This window comes from Magnolia sinica, chromosome 4 (genome assembly GCF_029962835.1).
Source record: "Magnolia sinica isolate HGM2019 chromosome 4, MsV1, whole genome shotgun sequence".
NCBI lineage: Eukaryota > Viridiplantae > Streptophyta > Magnoliopsida > Magnoliales > Magnoliaceae > Magnolia > Magnolia sinica.
The window spans coordinates 99,641,811-99,664,967 of record NC_080576.1 but is presented as its reverse complement, the minus strand read 5'-3'; the positions used below and the strand labels follow the sequence as shown (position 1 = coordinate 99,664,967).

At 40.7% G+C, this 23,157-nt stretch overlaps 1 protein-coding gene across 2 annotated transcripts in view; it reads right to left on the bottom strand.

Moving 5' to 3' along the window:
• LOC131243494 (uncharacterized) overlaps positions 1–21,005 on the bottom strand; it is a 141,743-nt gene extending 120,738 nt beyond the window's left edge. For both annotated transcript variants that reach the window (XM_058242884.1, XM_058242885.1), the window contains exons 1-3: positions 20,735–21,005; positions 20,435–20,608; positions 13,952–14,047 (exon numbers count right to left, since the gene is read on the bottom strand). In XM_058242884.1, coding sequence (XP_058098867.1) covers positions 13,952–14,047; positions 20,435–20,608; positions 20,735–20,860 — 396 coding nt within the window. In that variant the 5' untranslated portion in view covers positions 20,861–21,005. The remainder of the gene's footprint in view (positions 1–13,951; positions 14,048–20,434; positions 20,609–20,734) is intronic.
• Positions 21,006–23,157: the final 2,152 nt, after the last annotated feature.

Below are 23,157 nucleotides of genomic sequence, written 5' to 3'. Positions count from 1 at the left end.
GTGAATTCTTATCACACACCTTATGATCGAAGTGGATTGCACATACACATCGAGGTGGGCCCACCCCCATCCCACCCTGTTGGCACGCTGGGGCAACACAGGGAGCGGCTTCCATGGATCCCTGGATCACCAATACCGATGGATCAAGGTGTACATTCATCTCCTTGGTTCTCTATTTTAGTGAACAACACACCAAAAGGTTTCTTCTATGCTAGATGTAGTATCAAACAAGGTGACCCCCTCTCCCCTGTTCTATTCTACATTCCAGTGGATTCTTTATTGAGGCCTATTGACAAGGCTACTCTATGAGTCTTATCAATGCCATGGCTGCTAATAGTGGCAATATTCACGTGACATATGTCCAATATATCGATGATATGCTACATTTCGGCAATGGCTTGATCACTAAAGCCCAGACCTTCAAAGACAATATAGTTTATTTCGAAGTGGTATCGGGGCTTACGATAGTTGCACTATCCTTTTAACCAGCCCCGATAGTTGCACTATCCTTTTAACCAGGTGTCACACTATCCTTCTAATAGGGATCAGACCTACTTCAAATCTCTCTTCAGACTATGTTCCCGCTCTTGCCTCCTAGCTGCTTGTACTTGCAAATATTTTGAAATGGACACTTAGCTACTTCTGCATTTGAATCGCTTGCCTGATGCAAGACAGAATGATCTAACCTAATATGATGCCATGAAAGTAAAAGACAAATTAACTTGAGCAATGGAACGACAAAATAAAGCCAATTGACCATAAATTCATAAATTTCATATCCATGACATATCCAAATTCAAGCCTATGACAGTCCCACAATGCAAATCTCACAAATTATTGATTAACTAGGACCTATTGGAGATAGAACCCCCGTCCTAGCATAGGATTAAATATGAATTCAATGGAAATCATGTGTCTTGTACGAGTTTTGACATGTTAGGGCAGTTTAAAGGCTAGAAAATGTGGGAAATGGGTTTGGGGTATCTAGGCCTAGAGAAATTAAGGGTGGAACACTGGGGTCAAGGATTTTGGAGGTTTTGGGTTGGGATTTCAGATTTTGGATAAAAGGGTTTTCGGACTTAGGGTTTCTAGAATTTGGAATATAGGTTTCAAGTTGTGGGAACTAGGGATTTATGATTTGGACAATGGACTTTCATATTTTGGGGATTTGGGTTTGGAAATTTTGGAAATTTAGGAATTTGAGAATTTGAGGGTTAGGATTTGGTGAAATTAGTTTAGGGGTTTTTTAAGAGGGAAGCAAAGGGAAGGGAAGAGCATTCGTAACGAAACAATGGGCCACTATACAAGGTTGTCCATACGGACAGCCGTATGTGCATGCGTCCGTACATCCATAAGGCCAGCAAAGGATGGCCGACTGTGGTCGGTTTGGGCTTAGGTTGGGTCGATTTAGGTTTTGGATGGTAACAAAGAATGGAAAAAAAGGAAGAGATGAAGAAGGAAGAAAAGAAGAAGATGAGAGAAGAAGATACATTGTTGAGAAGAGAGAAAAGTAGAAAAGATAACTAGGGAATCGCTCCCTATGATTTCGCCCCACTAATCCAATCACAGGATGAAAAAAAATTCTCAATCTCAAAGTAAAAGGAGAGAAATCTTTTTCATTCATAACATGCATAATGGTTAGGGTGGGTACGTCCAACCCTGTATAATCTCAAAAAAGACCTTTTACAAAAAGGCACTCAGATAAGATTCTCAACTTAAAGATGCTTAATGAAATAAGAGTTGTTCTTAGCTGCCTAATCTCAACACAAATATGAGTCATACCAAAAATAATGAAACATGTAAACAAACTAAACAATTAAACTATTTCGTGGCCCATGGAGGTACACAATCAAGATGTCCGATAATGATGAACCAACCATCAAAATGGTCCACAGTCGAAATCCAATAGTCCAATCATCATGTCCACTCAATCCAACAGTCTAATGTGTCTATCAAGCTCATACATGCAGCCCACGTACATCTTCCTAGTGTGGGATCCTCGAAGATGCAAGAACATGCACGTGGGATCTTCAACGCGGCTATGAATATGAATTGGGCCAAATAGGCCCCATGTAATGGTCGTCTAGCCATAAGGAGACCGGCTCAGCCCTCCTCCTCTAGTATGGTTCTCGGATGTCCTCATCATTGCCACATCCAGTGTTCAAAATATCGGTATCGCGTTCCGCATCGCACCCTTGGGATACGGATACGTATCGGTTATCGCATGGGATATATTGATTGTATCGCGTAATGTATTGTTGTTATTGGAAACATGGGAAAACATTGGGAAAATGGTCAAATTTTTCAATGAAACTTAAGTGATTGATAAAAAAGACATCAATACAAACTTATAAATTAAAACATTATAAAAAAACAAGTACATATAATAGCTTTTCTTTGTATGGGGTCCTAATCTATGCACTGAATCTATGCACTGTCTAACTGAATTGATGCAAGTATATTCAAAGTCTAGTTATATAATTTATAAATGTAAGAAGACGTGTGGAAACACAAGCAATACATCCAAAAGCAAAAGAATAATCACTAGATCAGGTTACATACATGTTTGATTTTATGTTTGAACACAAAGATTGGAACCAATTTGCGAGAAGTTGGAATTTTTTTCAATTTTTCGCAACTCAGCCCATCTCCTCCGAATCTTGAAATCAAAGCTCACAATCCAAATCATGGATTTATAACAATTTGACATTGATTTAACATGATTTACAGAAGTAAAACAAAAAAAGGATCGAAAACTGAAAATGCTCATCGGATCAAACAGGCAGAATATGTCTCACTACTTGTGCATTTTGTATCGCACAAGTGAGATAAAAGATATATCGTGGGATATATCGGTTAATATCGTAGATACTTAAAACACTAGCCACATCACTTCACAGCTTCATGCTTTGTGCAGCTATAGGTGAACCTTGCTAAAAGCAATATCTCGAGTATTGAATTAGACTTCGCAATGGAGTATCTTATTGCAAGGGAGATTGAATGTGGGGTGGCTGCTCTTTCAATAAATCATCTTGGCATTTTGTTGTTTAAAGGCAAAGTAGGCTTGGAGATTTGGATAGGGTGACAGAGAAATATAATAAAAGACTGTTGATCGAGAGAAGTGAGTTTTTATCTCATGGAGGGAGATAATTCTTATCAAATATGTTCGTTCCTCCCAATATATATGATTTCTACTCCATGTCGCTCAGTGAAGATTGTGCCAAGAATTGAAACAATTGTTAAGAGATTTCTTTGGAACGACTGGAAAAGTTCACACGAGTTTAATCTTAGTGCAACATACAAGGTCTAATCATTGATCAACCATAGCAGCTTAGGGTTAAGAAGTGTAAGGACTATCAAAATGTCCATGCTTGGGAAGTGGTGATGGAGATTGGCTAGGGCTATCAATGCGCATCGGGCTTTAGGGCCAAACATGGGCTTAGATACTAGGCCCAAGGGTCGGACTCATGCCTAAAATTTAATCATGTTTATTAATTAGGCCAGGCTCGACTATGTCTAAGAGCCCATCAGCCCGGCCTGAATTCGGCCCCAACTGGCATGTTTAAGGTTTCAAGGGTATTTTTATCAATGTCAAGCATGACTGGGCATGCCTAATAAACGGCCAAAATCTAGCATAAAAGAGGGTGGTCAGGCTCAGGCTATACTCATACCCGGCCATCATAACCAACACAAGTCGAACTCAGGCCTGTTTGTTTTAGCCCGTCATGGGCTTGAGCCAGACTTGGGCTTGGGTTTTACTTTGAGAGCAAGGCTTTGACAAACCTCAACCCCTCCTGAACCCGACCCATTGACAGCCCTAAAGTTGGGAAGTGGAGAATCCTCCCTTTTGAGAAGTATCCTCATGGCGAAGTACAAGGAAACCGATAATGGATGAGACATTATTCATAACAATTGTCTTTCTTTCAATACGATTTGATATTACTTGATAATTAACCTCACTATAAACAATTTACACCCAAATATGCCCTACCGAAAGGCTTCAATTGATCTAGGAGACAATGCATTCCATGTTGCACATTACCTAGGGAAAAACCCCTAACTAAGAGGTAAAAACCAGAAAAAACTAATATGTTACACGGTACTGAATAGCACAATACAAATGATGCATAAAGGTCCTAACTTATAGTTCTGTCTTCAGAGTGTCCGGATCATCGATCAAGTTGAAGAGCAATAGCCTTTGGCGTCTGGGCATCTTGTATAGTCAATTGCACATCAGTATACTAGCAAATGTTGTATGTCATATACCTTGATAAGCATCGGTAGAGCTGGGTATCGGACAGAGTCAGATCGGATTGGGTCTAACTCGACTCGGTCCAGATTCTACATGGCCCAACCTGAACTCGGACCGATCCAGAACCGAGTCCAGGTCATCTGACTCGGACCGATCCGAACCCCTGTTGGCCTAAACCAATCCGAGTCCGACTCAGTTAGGAAAACCGAGTCGGATCGGATTAGGCAAGGTTCGAATTTGATCAAACGGGCTACATATCTAGAAAAGAAACCCACATCACAAGAACATGGTTGCCAGTATCCGACGCCCAGAGGAACAGGTAGAAACATAGAGGAATCAAGATAAAGACCAAGATAAGTTTTCTTTGAAACGCACTTCGAATCTGAAGGCGTAGAAACCTTCGGTCCTGAATTCATGCCGCCGTGAAATCTCGAAGACTCTGCTCTTATTTTCCAAAGATTCACGCAAGATGTAGGCAAGCGATTCCCACCTATTCCTATTCAAGGAATCGCCTATGAAGACGAGCCTCTTTCCTCAAAGCATGCATCTCTAGCATTTCTTTCCCATCCAATCTGCCCAAAAGAATGAAAATCAAACACCCATTTAAAAATTTCATCAAGAAATCAAAAAAGGAAAAAAGAAAAACAGAACCCAAAATAGAGAATTCCCCAACCTTGGAATCTCACAACCCTTTGGGCTTCCACCGCAGTCTCTGGAAAGACATTGAAAGTTAAAAAAGACATTGAAGAAGGGAAAACACAACTATCACCTTGATCGAAAACTTTTTTGGCCTTTAAAAGTTTTTAACGGTGGTGTCACTCTCCCCACTGTTTTCTGTGGTGGGGTCCACTGGAGCTTTGGATGTGATTCATTCTTTGGGTATTACCCTAAAATGATCTCTCCAGATGGATGGACGGCGTGGATACAAAACATAAATCATGGTGGGGCCCACAGATGTTGGTTGGTTATAACTTTGATCTCCAGCACAACCTTGAGGTGCATGCGTATGAAGTACCACGCTCCCCCTGAGTATTAATGCTCGTCAGGTTTTCATCTCACCCATTGATGGCTCCAGTCATTCACAATGCTATGTTGCGTTGTGTGGCACTACAAGACTAGTACCTCATAATTCCAATCCAACACCTGTTCTCCTCAGCGCGTAAAACACTCGAGCTGTATGTGGCCATACGACAGGCAACAATGTGATGGGACACCAACCATAGGTTTGTGTGTGGGGTCACCATGGTGCGTATATTTCATCAAACCCATTCATCAGGTGACCGAAGAGAGAATACAAAAGTCATCCTGATCTAAAACGTAGGTGGGCCACACCTGGGGGTCACCATGGTATGTATCTTTCCATCCGTGTGGCCCACTCAGGCCTGATCTTTTGTGCATACAATGAAAATACGGGACCTCACCTGACGAACGGAGTCGATTTGACATATACATCATGGTGGGACCCACAGAGCTAGGGTGTTCCACCCTATGGGTACAAGAGGTTTTATAATCTTGTAGACGATTCTAGGCCACATCAATCGTACTGCCCATCAATTCTCCCATGAAAGTGTCCAACCTTTCTGTGAGAAATCAACATGAATTATTAAGAGCCGTTCAAAACATCTCTGCGGTGTATGTGCCACATGGTAATCAGGACCATTGTTTCGTGGGCCATATGAAAAGATTAGGATGATCGGACTATGGGACCCGTCCGATTGGTAAATACGAAAAATGGATGGTCAACACAGTGGATAAAAAAAGAACAACGATCCAATTTCAATGAGATAAATGGTTAGGACCGTCCACAACGCATGGTTGTCCAATTAGATATTACCCTCATTTCCACACTTTTTACCTGCTAGACAGAAAGTTCGGTAATCCAGACGGTTAATCTAATGGGCCCACCTTCATGGACCATTGTCTCAAAGGATAGGCAACGTTATCTTGAACCATTCGTACAACTCGGAGCTCGAGGAGCGTCAGTGCTCGTCTTTGCACAACACATACCTACAGTAGCTATATAGCTGGTGTGAGGTACACCAGCCAATCCGCTTCCCCTCTCCCTACCTACTTCTTCCTGACCTACTTCTTCACCTCCAGCGTTTCTGTCCATTTCCCTACCTACTTCTTCTTCACCTCCGGCGTTTCTGTCCTCGCCTTCTTCATCCATTTGCCCACCGTTCACCGCCTCACCTCTGCCAACTTCAAATTCCTTAAAGACACCCCTGTACACCCGAGCCTTCCTCCCATACCTGCTTCTGAGATGCCCCTACCCATGCTCGACCAAAGCGACAAGGCATATGATGGATTTCTCTATATAGCCCAGCTCTGGATCGGGTCGGGTCGGATCGGGTTTTCAGATTGGATCGGTCTGGATAAACCACTGTCCAAACCCGACCCGAAAAACAATCAGATCTGGATGGACACTCAATCCGCACCGATCCAGGCCGTCGGCTAGGTTCAGAACTGGTCGAATCGGGACTGATCGAGTCGGATCCACTGGATCGGGTCAGACATGCCCACCTCTAGGCATCGGCTTCAGGTAGCCATGTAGGCTTGTGGTGTACACTAGTAAGGTTCCAACATTGCCAGGGGTCTCACATGCCAAAGATGTAGCAAAACAATGCACGCCTCCTTTAAGAGGGAGCGGGATCTAAACAGGGGGTTTGTGCGACCTCTAGAAATAGTGCAACATGATTATGAATCAAATATGGTTCTTCTGAATGCCTAACATCAGGAGGCCTAGGACAAGACAAATGAAAAGGTAAGCCCATGTCATGGACAAAGGTGTGCGACCCTCTGAGGACTTTCAACTTCACAGCATATAGCCTCTAGGGGTGCCTCGAAGCAAGGTGCACCACGAGGGACCACAGCCAAGTCATATAGCCTTTTTAGGGTGCCCTATAATATGGTGTGGGACTTCCCATGGGAGTGTGCGAGCAGCATTAAGTATACTTAGCTAAGGGCGCAAGGCCTCCACTGAGGGGTGAGCCCTTAAGCTGCTCCATGCTCACCTCATCTCAGTCGTCAAGGGCGAAAAGATGGAGGCAGGAGATCACAAACCATGAGCAATTCAATGAAGTCGCAAATGAGGACCCATGGGGGTAATATAGACTTTGGAAAGCTAGTTTTTCCTCTAAAATGAATAATGAATGGCTATTTTCTGACTTCTTGCCTACAAAGTTGTTAAAAAATTCTTTCACAATTCACACTCGAATGGTCGCTATGGACAATTTATGCTTATTTTGCATGTTCTTACTTCTTAACAGGCCGCGCTCCCTTAGAAAGTGACTTGTGCCTCCCACTAGCCAAGTGCACGAGGTGTGCACTAGGTACCTCGAAAGACGGCCCACTAGATGAGTGCGCAAACTATCGAACTTGATATAAAATCAGTCAAGTCTAGCTAAAAGGGTGCTTGAGTGGAGAGCATCCCGATTTCTGAGAGCACTACACCATTTTCGTGACCCAATAGATATGAATGAGGCATCCAAGAGAGTTAAGACCTCCAATTCCGAGAGTTGTTGAGTAGGTCCAACCTTTATGTTCTAACCATCTTCACTTCATAATTGGAAATGATGATAGAGACGAGTTCTAGGAAGATCTATGATGTTCATATGTCCCTTTGGCATAAACTTTCGAAGACTTACTCATCCTTGTCGATAAGAGATGCCTCAATGGGAAATTTTTCCAATAGTTGGACGGTAAGAACGTTTTGTACCCCTCTTTTTAGGGAGATTTGAAGGAGGAAAGTACAAGTCTTGCATGATGTTGTCTCTATTGTTATGTGCTTATATTCCTCGTTCAGTTTCTGACAAAAGAATCTAGGATTTGAAAACCGATGGCAAGTTCTCAGTCAATTCGTTGGCTCTCTTGTTTCTAAGTTGTCCAATGGATCACTCCTTCGTATTCTCGAAGATTCGTGCAACTGTCGGTCCGTTGGAAGCGAGGGCTTTCGTTTCACTGCCCTGCTTAGATAAGATCCTTACAATTGAAGACCTCAAGAGAAGAGGTTTTCCAATTGCAAACAGGTGTTGTCCATGATGCAAAAATGAAGAATCGGTTAATCACCTCCTCCATTGTTGTTATTCAAAGAATGCTTGCATAACAGTGATTTCCAAGTTCCATTTGAGCGGTCGCTTCCTCATTCGGTAAGAGAGATGATTGAAGGCTGGCCGGTTGCTTAATGGGGGCCTATGTCAGCTTCCTTGGAAATTGACGGTTTTTGCTGCAATCTGGCACATTTTTGTTGGAGAGAAACATAGGGTCTTTAATGGTAAAGCCTAGTCCATGTGTTCACTAGTAAAAAGGGTTTTCAGTTGACCCATTTTCAACTAAGGCGGACTAAAACTTTTACGGGTTTGTCCGCATCAACATTCCTAGCTTGTTGGGAATGATGTTTTGCATTCCCGTTGGCTAATTACTATGGGTGTGGATACCTAAAAAGCCTCCCCACAAATATGCTAAGGCTAATTGTGATTAGGGGTGCACATCGAACCAGTAGAACCGTGGAACCGGACCGGAACCGACCAAACGGTCCGGTTTGGTCCGGTTCTAGAGTGCATTGGTTCCAGTTCCGGTTCCAAAAATTAAAGAACCGTTTAGTTCGGTTCGGTTCCCGTTAGGGGGTATGTAGAACCGAACTGAACCATGATCCGAACCATGGATCCGATCCGTGAATCCGATCCGTGAAACCGAACATGGAACCGAACCTAGAACCGTGAGTTTACAATATATTTTAGTTGTATATTTGACTCATGATTTATGGTTTACAATGCACCTTTGGATTGTTTTCATAAATATATTTTTTTCACACCATATACAATATCTAAATCATTCATCAAATGGATCACAACGCGAATGGACATGGGCTAAATTATAAAATAGAACATGCGATTGGACTGGATTATAAAAAGCCCAGAACCGTGGAACCGATACGGAACTGAACCGGTTTTCACGGTCCGGTTCCGGTTCGGTTCTAGGGTACTAACTGTCCGGTTCCGGTTCCGAAAATCCTAGAACCGTAAGGAACGGTTCGGTTCCAGTATCACCCTGAAACCGGACCGGACCAAACCGTGTGCACCCCTAACTGTGATGGTTTCTCGTGGGGAAATCTCAGACCCTCCGGCTCAAGGTATCCCAAATCGATATCGGTTGGCGTAATGGTACCCTCCGATACTGATACGGATACAGGGGTGTAACGACGATACGAGGGCGTAATGGCCCGTAACAGTGCATTTTTTTTAATTTTTTTTGCCAAAAAAATATGAAAAAATATTGATTAAATCCAAAATATTCTAAACATTCCAAATATGCATTCATTTATAAATTGAAACATGTTTATGGTGGTGTAACAGTCCACTCTTTGGTGAGAAGTTGTATCGGACTGTCTGATGAATTTATGAACCAGACAACCCGGATTTGACTGCAAAACTCATATATTTAATTTTCTAACTATCTACTATCAATGATAGATATATTAGAATGAATGTAATATGAAAATATCTTACATGTGTAGGTATAAAAAAATGATTTTTCGAATTTTTTAAAAAAAAAAAGGCTAAAAATAGTGCGTAAATAGAAAAAACTATAAAAAATATATATATAAAATGACAACAACAATTTGTAAAATGGACATTAACATGTTCTACTATGATTAACACATCATCTTCTGCCATTAAAACAGCAAAACATTCAATAAAAAATTATTTTTCAAATTTTTAAAAAAAAAAAGAGCCGAAAATAGTGCGAAAATAGAAAAAATGTATAAAAAAATATAAAATGATAACAACAATCTGTAAAATGGGCATTAATATCTTCTAATATGATTAACACATCATATTCTACCACTAAAACAGCAAAACATTGAATAAAAAGTATAAATACCTATTTTTGAGAAATTTCTAGAAAATGGCCCACGGAGCTTCGAATCAAGAAAATCCTTAATATAAGTTGTTTTTATCTGTAATATCAAGCTAAGAGTGGTCGAAAATAGCAATAGAATGATTTAGGAAGAGTTTGGAAGAAAGAAATTTCAAAAAAAGTGAAAAAAACAGACCTTAAAAAGCCAAAAAAAAGGCCATTTTTTAACCGTTACACTCTAACCGTTACGGCTACAAAATTGGGGGGGTGCCCTATATCGCGTAACGGCCACTGCCGTTACCGTTATGTATTGGCCAATACAGCCAATATGTAACCGATACGGGACACCATGCTCCGGCTTGGGGGGCATCGTTCGAGACATCTCTATTAGAGACATATTCTAATTATATTGAAGTTGCAGCCTCGCTTCAAGGCAGTAAGTTTGTGATAGGTCACGGTTGAGTTTAGATAATCTCCAAAGGGGATTCTACCAATGCCATCTACTAGTCTGGAGGAATTTCTGTTAGAGGAAGCCTGGGACTTATATGTTGGGCGGTTAGCTTCCTTCTCTCAAGTCCCAAGAGAGACTAACTTTGGTGCAGATAGTCTAGTGAAATCTGGAGCATCTAGATCAGACATTTCTTTGTCAATAGAAGCCAAGAGTTTCTCCGGTCACCTATTGTTGAGAGTCATGGGGCCTTGTTGCTTCTTTTTTTCTTGTTGTACCTGCTTTTCTATTTGCTTTGAGGTCCCAAGTTTATGGTCCCTTTCTTCTTCTTGTTCTGCTTTCTTTGATTTTATTTTATTTTTGAAAGGCATTTCTTCGAATAAATTTCTTTTTATCCATTTTTATAATTTAAAAAAAAAAATGGATTATTTTTGGCATATGGCCCATCCAAGAATGCACCCACCTCCTAAGCGGTATTGATCACAGGATGGGTGCCCTGAGATCCAGAAGAGTGCAATTCTAGGTGATACCAAGCCCGTCAACCTTTACATGCAATTTAAAAGGATATAACAGTTGGATTTGTAGTTTTATTACCTACTTGCATTTTTTTTTACGTATTCAATTGAGGATTGTGCTTTTGTAGTTGCGCTCTTTCTGTGGACACTTCTATGTTTGAAAGCGAATCTTCTTTTTTTAATTCCCAAAGCAATACGATCTCTACTTAAATAGTCGAGTCCACTCCTTTTCAGCCAAAGGACCAAAACATTTCATATCTGTACCAAAATACGAAAGAAAGCACACTTCATATTGGAATAAATTATAGTCAGTTCCCACCTATTTTAGCCATTCCAATGATACCAATCCATTTCCTTCCCTTCTGATGGAAAATTCCCAATACCTTTTTACTTTCAATTTTTGGCCACTCCTGTCAGTAATTTCAGAGCCTTTATGTTCATTTCAAATGACAAAAAACATCACTCCAGATGGAATGAGAGGGTTAAATATAAGTAAAACCCTCTCTCTAGATAGAGGATTTCCTTCTTTCTTATTTTTTAGCTTCAGTGCATCTTTTCCTGAACTGAATGTAAAAATTAAAAAACCAAAATGCAAGACTTTCCACTTCAAAATATAAAAAATAAAAAAGCTGTGAATCAAAAGAGCATTTACCTCTGCATCCAAGTCTGAGCATCATCATCATCATCATAGACCCCACCCTCCTCTTCCTCCATCATCATCATCATAGCCTTCCTCCTCTTCCTCATCAGCATTATAGCTCTCTCCTAACATTTACAGCTGGGGCCCAGCTATTTAGTGTTGGGACAGTTTTACAAATCCCTTTTCATTATCTAATAGCCCTATCGCAAACGTTTGGGGTTGGGTCAGTTTCATGAATTCTCCCACGTCCTCCACCTCCCCGTCACTTCCTCCCATCATCATCAAGACCACCACCACTGTGATCATCTCTTGTCTTTCCTCACTCCTCCGTCCTACTACTCTCGTCGCTAACACTGCCATCATCCTCGTTGTCACAATTGTTGCATCATCACCTTTTTTTCTTTTTCTTTTTGTTAAACAGCAATGGTGAACTTAATAAAGCTCAAAAAAAGACAAAACAGGACTCGATGATGCCTTTCTATCACAACCAAATATCTTACGAATGTTGCAATGAAGTATGTGAAAGATAAATGGACTTGAAATTGAACAAGCTTTGGAGGCTTTGATCAGTTCACAGAAACTGAAAAGCTCAAAAGATGTTTCTGGACACTAAAAAACCAAGGTGTGCTAGTGATTTGAGTTTAAATATGATATGCAAGATTGCAGGCTTAGATCACACCAATTCCGAAACAATCACACAAATTCCACATCCCACATGAAAATCCAAACATTCAATTAAAGGGGAATCTATCCGGGTCCAAGCCACAGGCTAGGACTGGACCGATAAAATTATAAACCAAACAATGTCAAAGGGAAATAAAATCAACTACTCATGCATAAAAATCAGTCCCTAATCCAAGGGATTCTCTAATTTCAATTCAAGGAACCCTAAGGTGATAAAAAGGGCAAATCAATTAGGGATCATGTAATATAGGGTTAGGATTCATGAAAAAACGGCTATGAGAGGATAAAAGAGGATAAAAACCTGAGCCAAAAGATGATCCCGCGTGTGGACAGCAACAATGGCCCAGATGGACGTGCGTGTGATCCCGGCCGCACGTGTGTGGGGCCCACTATTCAGAAAAAGGCCACCTTGGCCCTGGTCGGCCAGGGATGGACTCCAAAACCTCCAAATCTCAGCTCGATCCGATGTACGGTTTGTGCGTGGTGCTCTGCCGAAGTTTCAGCTCGCCTGCGGGCCGAAATCTGGAAACCTGCTGTAATGAAGAAATCTGATGCAACAAAAGGACAAATTCGAAGTATGGATGGTGGGGGAAGATGGAAAAAAAGATGATGGAAGATGGGGGTGAATTGGGATCGATGTGGCTTCGCACCACGGTAGTTAGCCCTTCGAAAAGGGAGGGCTTCGCACCCACTTTTGAATTCTTCCACAACTCACGAAGAGAGCAGAAAAATAAAGCAGGAATTTTTTATTAACTTCAATGAATGAAAAGAACTACAAGGGGTGCCTATTTATAGGGAGAACCCTATACCCAAAAACTCGCACCATGTGCGACACCTATTACTTGGCGATGAAGTAAACTAAAATAAAAACCAAACGAGAAAATCTAAAGCGTTCACGATGTTCTAAATAATAACAATAAGCAAAATCTAAAATATAAAACCAATCTGACGAGTGGGCCACGATCATGAGATCCCATGGTGGGCTTTTCTTGACAATCGGGCCACTTTTCTGAACCAAAACTTGACTTCTAGCTAGGAGGCCCTCCCTGGACGTCGTCATCGAGACAGATCGATGGTGGGGTCCTTCACAGAAACTGAAAAGCTCAAAAGATGTTTCTGGACACTAAAAAACCAAGGTGTGCTAGTGATTTGAGTTTACTATGCAGCCTATTAGGGTTTTCTTCACAAAAGAGAAAGGAGGTTGGGATTTTTGCACCGGCTAATACTGATGCACATATCGAACACAAAAAAATAATAATAATAATAAATAAAAAATAAAAAATCTAAAGTGAATGGATAGAAAGCTTCCAACATATTTTTCAATGAAGCATTTGTGAGACCTAGTTACCAACCACCATCAAAGTTTAAATGCATGTACTACAATGGTAAATGAATACACGAACTATGAAGGTAAATCCATGTCATGAAAAGCAGAGTAAGATCTATTTACTCCCTTCATCAAAACCTAAGCATCAATGTCAGAACAAACAATGTGGGAAAATCTATGAAACTAAATCTGTCCTGTAAAAAACGAAAATGAGGAAGTTACTAACCAAATGAAGAAATTCTTTCACTTTGTAATCCGAATCCAAATGATTGCAATCGATAGACCTAGTGACAAGGATGTATGATTGCACCTCATCTAAACACTGAAAAAGATCAACAATGAAAATATCTAAAAACAGCCAGGAATATCCTTTTAGTCAAATTAACAAATGATGATCAGAAAGGAATCAAATTTTGAAGAACAAAAAATAGTGACAAGTAGTCATAACCAATTATGCAGAAAGAAAACACACAAATAATCAACTAAAATCATGCAAGTACTAGATTTCAAAACTAAAACATTATATGATTCAATTCTCATCATTTTCCTTCCGCATCAAATTCCACCAGACATGCCATAAGCTTACAATCTTAATACAGCATGTTATTCCTATTCAGGAAGCCCAAAATTTAAAATTATAAACCAAGGTCTTTGATGCTAAGGGGTCCTTTGGCACTATGGATTTGGGGGGATTTGAGGCGATTTCAAATCCCATAATATGTTTGGCACCATAAAGTAACTGGGGGTTTCAAATCCCCTCAAAGAGGGGGTTTGAAATCCAAGGTGGAAGCTAGGATTACATCTAGGGCCTGTTTGAAATCCAATTATGCTCAAGTGTAATTACCATGTAAATGGGTAATAATTATTTACCTAGGTAATTACCACATCTTTCCCAATGCAAATGTGACAACTTACTTTTTTAACACTTTAATTGAGAAATTTACAACATCAATGTGGGGCCCGTCGTGATGTATGTCACTTATCCACACCGCTCATTTGTTATGCCAGCCGAATTTATGACATGAGCAAAAAAATGAGGCAGATCCAAAGGTCAAGTGGACGACACCACAAGAAACATCGGGAATCAAACGCCTACCATTAAAATCTTCTTGGGGCCCTTAAAAAGTTTTGGATCAAGCTGATATTTGTGTTTTCCCCTTATCCACGCCTGTGTGACCCTATGAATGGGTTAGATGATGAAAAAAACCTCAATGTGGGCCCAGTGGTGTGGGTCATTTGAGTGTTGGATCTGCCTCATTTTTCGGTTTATGTTCCAAAATGTTCTGATAAAATAGATGGACTGCGTGGATATATCATATACATTACAGTGGGGTCCACATTTAAGTCAACACTTTTGTTTCGATTTTCGAGGTGGAATTCTCTCATATTTTCAAACATGGTGAAAAAGTAATAATTACTTATTTACCCTGATTTAAGTGTATCATGGAAAATCAAACAGGCCGCTAAAATCCTTCTCATAGTCGCATGTGTAACAAGTGTGTCACTAGGCTACTAATCTATTAGGCACATGGCCCACTGATGATATCCCAAAACAATCGTTTTATCAACTGCATCACTAAAATTACTTTAATAGGACGATATGCACCGTCCAAACATTGTCCATGAAAATGAACGGTTAAAGATCGTTGGTTAGTCACTTGGATGTGATCTTGTGCGTGTGGCCCATCCGAGACTTGGAATTTCATCATTTTCGGCCAAAGTATATATTTCAACGAGCTTAATGCAACCATTGTGTCAAACATCACATACGTACACTAATTAGGGATATTAAAGTTTATTTAGTAAATAAATACAAACCCCTGTAAATATACTATGCATAGCTACTTTTGGATTACAAGGGATTTTGAATCCAGGGTGCCAAACACAACCGGAGGATTCCAAATCCAGGGTATCTCAAATCCACGGTGCCAAACGAGGCTTGAGGATACATGAGTGGCTCAAAAGATTTTAATTACTGAAAAACCACAAGCATAATTTTTGGAAATCCTTATCAATAATATTTTCAAAGAGATCTATGATCCTCCCTAACATTGGTGTTATGTGTATGGGTGATGCATAATCGAATGATCATCTCTTTATCCACTGCCCTCTCGCTCGAAAGGTTTGAGATTGCTTTCTAGGCATCTTCAATGTGGCATGGGTGATGCTGAAGACGATGGAAGATCTTTTATTGACTTGGCATGGGGGAGGGCCCGAAAAAGAAGGTAAGGCGATCTCGCGGGTAGTCATAATGACAATGTTGTGGGTGATTTGGGGTGAGAAGAATGGTCGATGCTTCTAAAATAGGAGCACCTCCATGGAAGAGGTCATTAGGAAGGCTAAATTTGTTTTGGAGGATCGGGCCTCCAATATAGAAGCAATGAATGCCATCAATCTTGTCTCCTTTTTTAGGTTCTTAGCTTTGTGTTGTATTCTCCCCACCTTGCTTTTGCTTTAGCGATTTTCTTCATAAAATTTCTTATCTTTCAAGAAAAAATAGAAAAAGAAAAAACTGGGGAAAAAAACGCTTGTTTCATACCAAAAGAATTAATCATGTTGGAAAAGGTCCAGCACAAATTTGGATCATCCATCATGTTTCCCACCTTGGATTCTCCATATCTTTCAAAGAATCACCTTGATCTAGATAACCCCACATTTTGTCAATGGCTAAAAAAAATGACAGCACACATCATAAAAGGTCCCATTATCGGTCCACATCAAAAGGACCATACAATTGATTGATCTTGATTTGGGGACTCTCTCTCTCTCTCTCTCTCTCTCTCTCTCTCTCTCTCTCTCTCTCTCTCTCTCTCTCTCTCTCTCTCTCTCAGGAATCCAGTAAAATGTGATGTCCAAACTATGAAGCATGAAGAGAAAAAGATTTGGATGAGGGAACGGAGAAGCATATGTTTCAAAGTGTTAGCAACTATAAACAGATTGGATGCAGGAGCAGCACCTTGATCATGCAACTAAGGTCTGAACACCGATCTTCTAAAAAAAAATAATAATAAGTTCCAAACACCTCAGTAGAACACTTCATGAATTTGATAATTAGCAAGTTCGTGAAAAAGGCTTCAATCAAAGCAGCCCTTTATTCATTTAGGGGCCCAATCACATTTGTTGATCCATTGCCTTCATAAACATTTGCACTTGATCAACCAACTAGCACATTCTACTCACTATGCATGCACGCAAAGTCCAATGAGTTGACACACTCATGTATCTTGTTTTATGTGGGGGGGGGGAGGGGTAGTTATAGAATTGGATTTAAAAACTATAACTCCTCCCTGACAAGGATCGCATGACTCATTTATTTGTCAAGGATAAGAACCCAAAGAACTTCATGTTCCTTAGGAAAATCCCAGTTGTTAGAAATATGATGTCGTGACTCTGTAAAATTTCCATTATAACATAATTCAATCATGGTTGTAATTATCAGTTTTAGGGCATGTATCTATGAGATCAAACACTAGGGTAGCATGTGGGTAAGAATGGCCTGGCCCCTCATCCAGCCCACTTTGGGCTGAGCCTCAAGGCCTTGGAGATGGACATGGGACTGAGTTTGGGCCCTATAATAAATCAGACTGCATGGCTCAACAAATAGATCCATCACAGCCCAACTTATTTAACATTGTGGACTCTTTTTCTCTTTCTTTTCTTTTTTGAAGGATAATCAGCTTCTCTTTAACTCTGCAGAGTCAATGAGCCATGAAAAAACTCACAAAAACTCGCTAAAGCCAGGTCAATTTTGTCCCCGGATTGAATCAACACCTTCTTTACTCATTGTAGCAAGCGAAAAAAAAAAAAAAAGGGGCTAATTCGAGCAAGTCACAAGTCAACGTGGCAATTGTGCCAACTGTCAACCTTGATTTACAATTTTATATATCAGTATTACCAAGTCTTGGCGTTCAAGACTCAAAACATGCAACTGAGTTACTTGAGCCACTTCAATACACCCTCTAGTCTACTCAAGTTTTCAAGTTCTAAAATTATGTCCAAAAGGATGCATGCCTACATGGGGTAGTGGGCTGCCCTTGCTTGCGTTGCCAAGGGGATTGCCGGCAGCGCCCATATACTCATGATGAAGAGTGGGCAATAATTCTTCAGCACTTGTAACACTTATAAATAAGGGTGGTAATAGTTAAGGTGGCCTGATAAATTTGTCTCTCTAAAAAGAGGGGCAAGGAAGCCAAATAAGGCTCAGTCACCAAGCCCATCGGCAGGCCAAGCATTGGACCTAACCCCATTGGAACGAAAGATGATCAGGCAAAATTCAATGGCTTATTCAGTGATGGTGTTCAATGCGAACTTAGATAGTATCAGTTAGATAGGCAATAAGATGAGGGTAAGTAGACTTAGATGGTTTGGCCATATATGCAATGGAGACCAAGAACTGCATCAATTAGGAGTGACTTGTTTCAAGTTAAAGGTTCTAAAAGGATAAGGGCAAGGCCCAAAAGGATGTGGGTGAAGGTAGTAAGAAAATACTTGATGACCTATGATTTAACTAAGGGTATGGTCCTTGATAGAGTGGAATGGTGGAACACGATTCATGTGGCTGGCCCCAATTAGTTGTGATAAGGCTTTAAATGATCAAAATGATACATATAATAGTAGGAAGGTCATGAGTGGGCCACATTTGACATCTCAACGTATGTGCACTCATGTTTAACATGTGCAAATGACATTGAACTTCTAACACGAACAAATGTCAAATAAAATATATTTTTTGTATTATAAACTAATAGTTCTCAAACTTTTTGGGCTCATTTGGGAGCTTGTAAATGAAGGTAAATGGAAAATGGAATTGGAGGAAAATGAATTGTGAGTAGGGGTGTACGCCGAGTCGAGCTGAGGCCAGCTCGACTCGGCTCAGCCACTAGCTGACCCCAGCTCGAACTCAGCTCCGCTCGGTCCTCGAGCCTGACTGGCTGGCTCGGCTCGGTTCGATCAGCAACTCAGGCCAGTTTGAGCCGAGATCAAGCCAAGTTCGCCTGTGCAGCATTTTCACAAACACATGGACTGCACCTTCAAAATCTCATTGTTTTACATACAGCAGCAATGGTTTTACAGGTATTTTATCAAACACCTTCTAAGCAACATAAAAATCAAGAAAAAAATGGTATTTGTTTCATATACATACCTTCCTTGCCACCGGCCACACTTCGTTGAGTCATTTCATCAAACACTCAACATCAATATCAAAGTAAACGAGTCACCGAACTGGTTCGATCTGAGTTCGATTCGAGTTGGGTTCGATCCGAGTCGAGTTGAGCTGGGGCCAACTCAAACTCTGCTCGAACTCGTTTTCGAGCTCAAAAAATCAGCTCAACTCGGCTCAACCTCAGCTTCAAACCAAGTCAAATCAAGCTTTTTCGAGTCGAGTCGAGCGAGTTAACGAAGCTAGCTTGGTTCGTGTACACCCCTAATCGGGAGTAAATGGCTTACTCGGTTGTGTTTGGATGTGAGTAAATGAAATTCATTTGAAATCCAAATATTCTATTTGGATGGGAATAAATGGGAGGAATTGTAATGCATTGGAATTTTTCATCATATTCACAGGAACATATGTGATATCCCAAATTACTGTAAACATGTGATATTTAACAAAATAATTGTAATAAGCCCATTGAAATCTATACTTTTGCCAAAATTGAGGAAATTTTGAGCCTCGAGTGGGCCACAAACATGAGGATCACAGACAAGCAACTCGCCAATGTTTTTTAACTGTCCATTTAGATGGCCAACCGTTGCATGGTTTGAAACATTCTATTGGCGTGATCTTAGTGATGTAGTCGATAATTAGATTGTTTCGGAGTGCCATCAGTGTGCCGTGTGTATGGTTGAGATGTGCATAGTTGCACCTTTGTTCACTCGTGCGACTCTCCAAGGGAGCTCAAAAAGGCATTTCACTCCCATTTACTTCCAAAGAGAGGATTTCATTTAGAGGCCCATTTACTCTCATTTCATTTTTATGCATTTACTCCCATCTTTACTCCCATCTCAACAGCACGTTAAAACTTCCAACAAAAATTCTCTACCGTTGAAAGAAAAATTATTATTAATTGCACGTAATAATTGAAAACATGATCTATGGTTTAAGTGAGGATATGGTTCTTAATAAATCGGAATGGCCGAACAGGACCCAGTTAGTTGGGATAAGGCTTAGACGATGATGATGAACTGAAAACCTAGAAACAGGTGTACTAGTATACCTTGCTCATTGTTCAGCCAAAATGCCCAGAGCTAGTGGTGTTTTGGAGTGGGCCAAGTTGCATGCATATGAGGGCCACCTTTCAATGATCTAACCCTTTCATCTGTCAGCCCCGGATGGACGGGTCAAAATAATTCAAACATCTTCCATCGCCAATGGGGCCAACCAGTTAAAAAGTAAATAGAGTCAACGACTCATATGCACCAGGAGAAAATCCACCAATTGGCTGATATTTGCTCCATCATCCATCGCCCATGGGGCCGACCAGATGAAAGGTCCATACTAACATAAGGTAATTCCCAACCCAAAAATGAAAACATTGTCGATTCAAACTAATCATTTATAGCACCAACACATCTCTGAAAAACATTCAATAAATCACACATTTTCAATGCTGCGAAAAAATTTTGCGAGACTATCTACACCCCTCATCTTTTCACGGTAGAAAAAGGAAACAAGAATCCCAACATCATTTCCCAATAGCCTTGAACTTACAGCACATGAGCTAACTTCAAGAGCTACTGCTTTCAATTTAGACTTCACAACCAACCGATGTGAACCGATGGCAATTTCAGAAGAGTCCAGAGCCGACTTGGACGTCTGATTTGGAGGCTTGAATAAAGCGATGGAATCCAATAACCAGGCATGATGTCTCTTCAGCTTATTTGCCTACAGAAAGAAAAAAAAAATATGTATAGAAATAACGAAAGCGATGGTATTCTACGCAATTGCGGAAAGATTCGAACGAAATAGATATGTATAGAGAGAGGGAGAGAGATGAAATTTGGGTTTTACCAGAGAGGAAGGAAGTTCGGAGGAGGGAGAGAGAGGGGCGTTTTCAAGATCGTTGAGTAGAATGGAGAATGGGTCCCACCACAGAGACTCATCGACGGACTTTGTGCTCGCCGCAGTGCTTGCCATTTTCTTCCTTCTCGGGTTTCAGGAAACCCTTGGAAGGGAAATGAGAGAATGGGAAGTGCAGAAGAACCCGCGCTTTTTTACTTCGAACAGAGGGGGTTTTGGGGGGAAAGGGTTTTAGGGTTGTCGAGGGGTTCGCGAGGGAGCGTGGAGGTATTGGAACCCGGCGATACGGGTTTGGCCGCGTGCGTGTAGCCAAGCTCGTGGCTCGTTCGTGTGGCGAAAGGAAAATGTGGGACCTAGAAGATCATGCCCGTTCACTCATTAGGTGGGCCACGCGTATTAGAAAAAATAACCTAGGAAACACGTGTGTTCTCTGCACACGTTGGAAGCACGATTGATCGGTGAGGATCATCATTGAGTCACACTTATCGTCGATGTCCCGTGGTTCAAAAGCCATTCTTATTGTACGATCCATGCCGTCCGTGTGATTCGAAAGCAAATAAGGCAAGAAAAATGCATCTTTTTATGAAAGGAATTATGTCCAAATGCATGTTGACCTGGCGAAGCAATCTCAGCCTTCACTGTTCCCAAAAGAGATCCGTTTAAATGGCTGTGATTAGTTTCCATTTGTTATAATTAACCTATGTAATTGTTTGGCTTGAAAATCAGCCCTTGATGTGTGTGTACAGAGCCGTGTGTGCCCGTTCTTGATACGGCTCAATCTAAACTAGCGCCTTAGACCCAACGCCGACATAAACTAAGAGACCACGAGCTTGATAGTTCGGTAGCTTATTCAATCACGTGTAATAAGGATAATGTAATTTGTGAATGGGAGGTTTTGTTTTTCTGATGAGTCATTTTGACCTTTTAACTAAAGTATTTTTTTACCATAATCAAAAGACAGAGACCTACAAATAAAATAGAAAATTCGCTAGCCTATATAATATTCCTTCTACTAAGACAAATTACATGTATACTGAGGTGAAATTAAGTGTCTAGGCCCATAAATAACTATGGCATATTATGCAATCCCACATATGTCAATCCTCGTAGGTCCATGCAATTATTATCCTTTCGTCCACTTAGACATATGTTGTGGGCTGTGAATATTTGCCAACTCAGCATTGTTGTCACATCACTTGGTTTCTTGAGTAGTTTTGGCCATAAGCATATATTTTGTACGGTGATACAGTGCTTCTGCCGATTCTGTACTGGTTATGATTGAATTCCAGTTGTCATGAGGACACAAAAGTAAGTAATCAACTCTATCGTGTGAGTAAGACATACAACACGCATCGCGTGACAGTACTCTACTGGATTCATCCTTTCAGGCTGCTCAGAACTTCTCGAATTCAACTGCCGGAGCAGCTGATAACATCTTTTGTTTATCATTCACTAAGATTTTATTGTTACGTGGCATCATTTGTGCGCCATCTCAGATTGGTCATAAATAATAATAATGTTTGATTGTAATCAACCTATGTAGTAGTCTTCGCAACAAGTTGGCAGCCTTGTAAAACTTGTGCCATGGGTTGTGTATTTTCAAAAAAAAGAATGGGACTCTTTTTTTTAAGCTCAATATAAATTGCTCACGGTATTTGGCAATTCTTGCTTGTTCTTGTTTGGGAATCTTAGTGACTTTTAGAGTTGTTTACAGACTCTCATCTAATATAATAGTTGTTCTAATGAAAGATAGAGATTCATAATCCTTTACTGTGCCGCTTGTTGAATTAAGCATGCCTGGCAGAACAATCAAATAAAAACTTTGTTTAGAGGCGGTCCATCATGCGGGGCCCACATAACATGGATTGTCCATCATGTGGGGCCCAACTTTGAAGTAGGCAATCCATCGTGCGAGGACCTCCTTGAGTGTGGATCACTCGTTAGCAATCTTCAACGAGGAACGTCCATTGTGTGAGGCCCACATTGATGTGGGTCATCAATCATGTGAGGCCCACCTCGAACATGGATCATTGACGCAGGGATGAATGTGATGAGGATAACTACTGTGAATCCATGGAGCTTCTCTGGACTCCTCACAGAGACTTCTCATATCCACGAGGAAAGAAAGCAGAAAATAGAAATAAATTCAAAATTGATTAATTAATGAATAAAAATGAGTTCACAACCCTTTAAATAGGGGTACCAAGCAATGGGAAAGAAATTAGAATCAAACTACAACTCAAACTCTTAGAATCCGCGACTTACTAAAAATAGTAAACTTACTATTTATGGACCGTCGTGATGTCTATTAGTGCGTAAGGTTTTCGGCCAAAATTAGTAAGTGTCCTATTTGGCTTCACCAAACCATTCTCCTAATTATTATAAGCTCTCTTCACGTTAGGCGCAACTCCTAA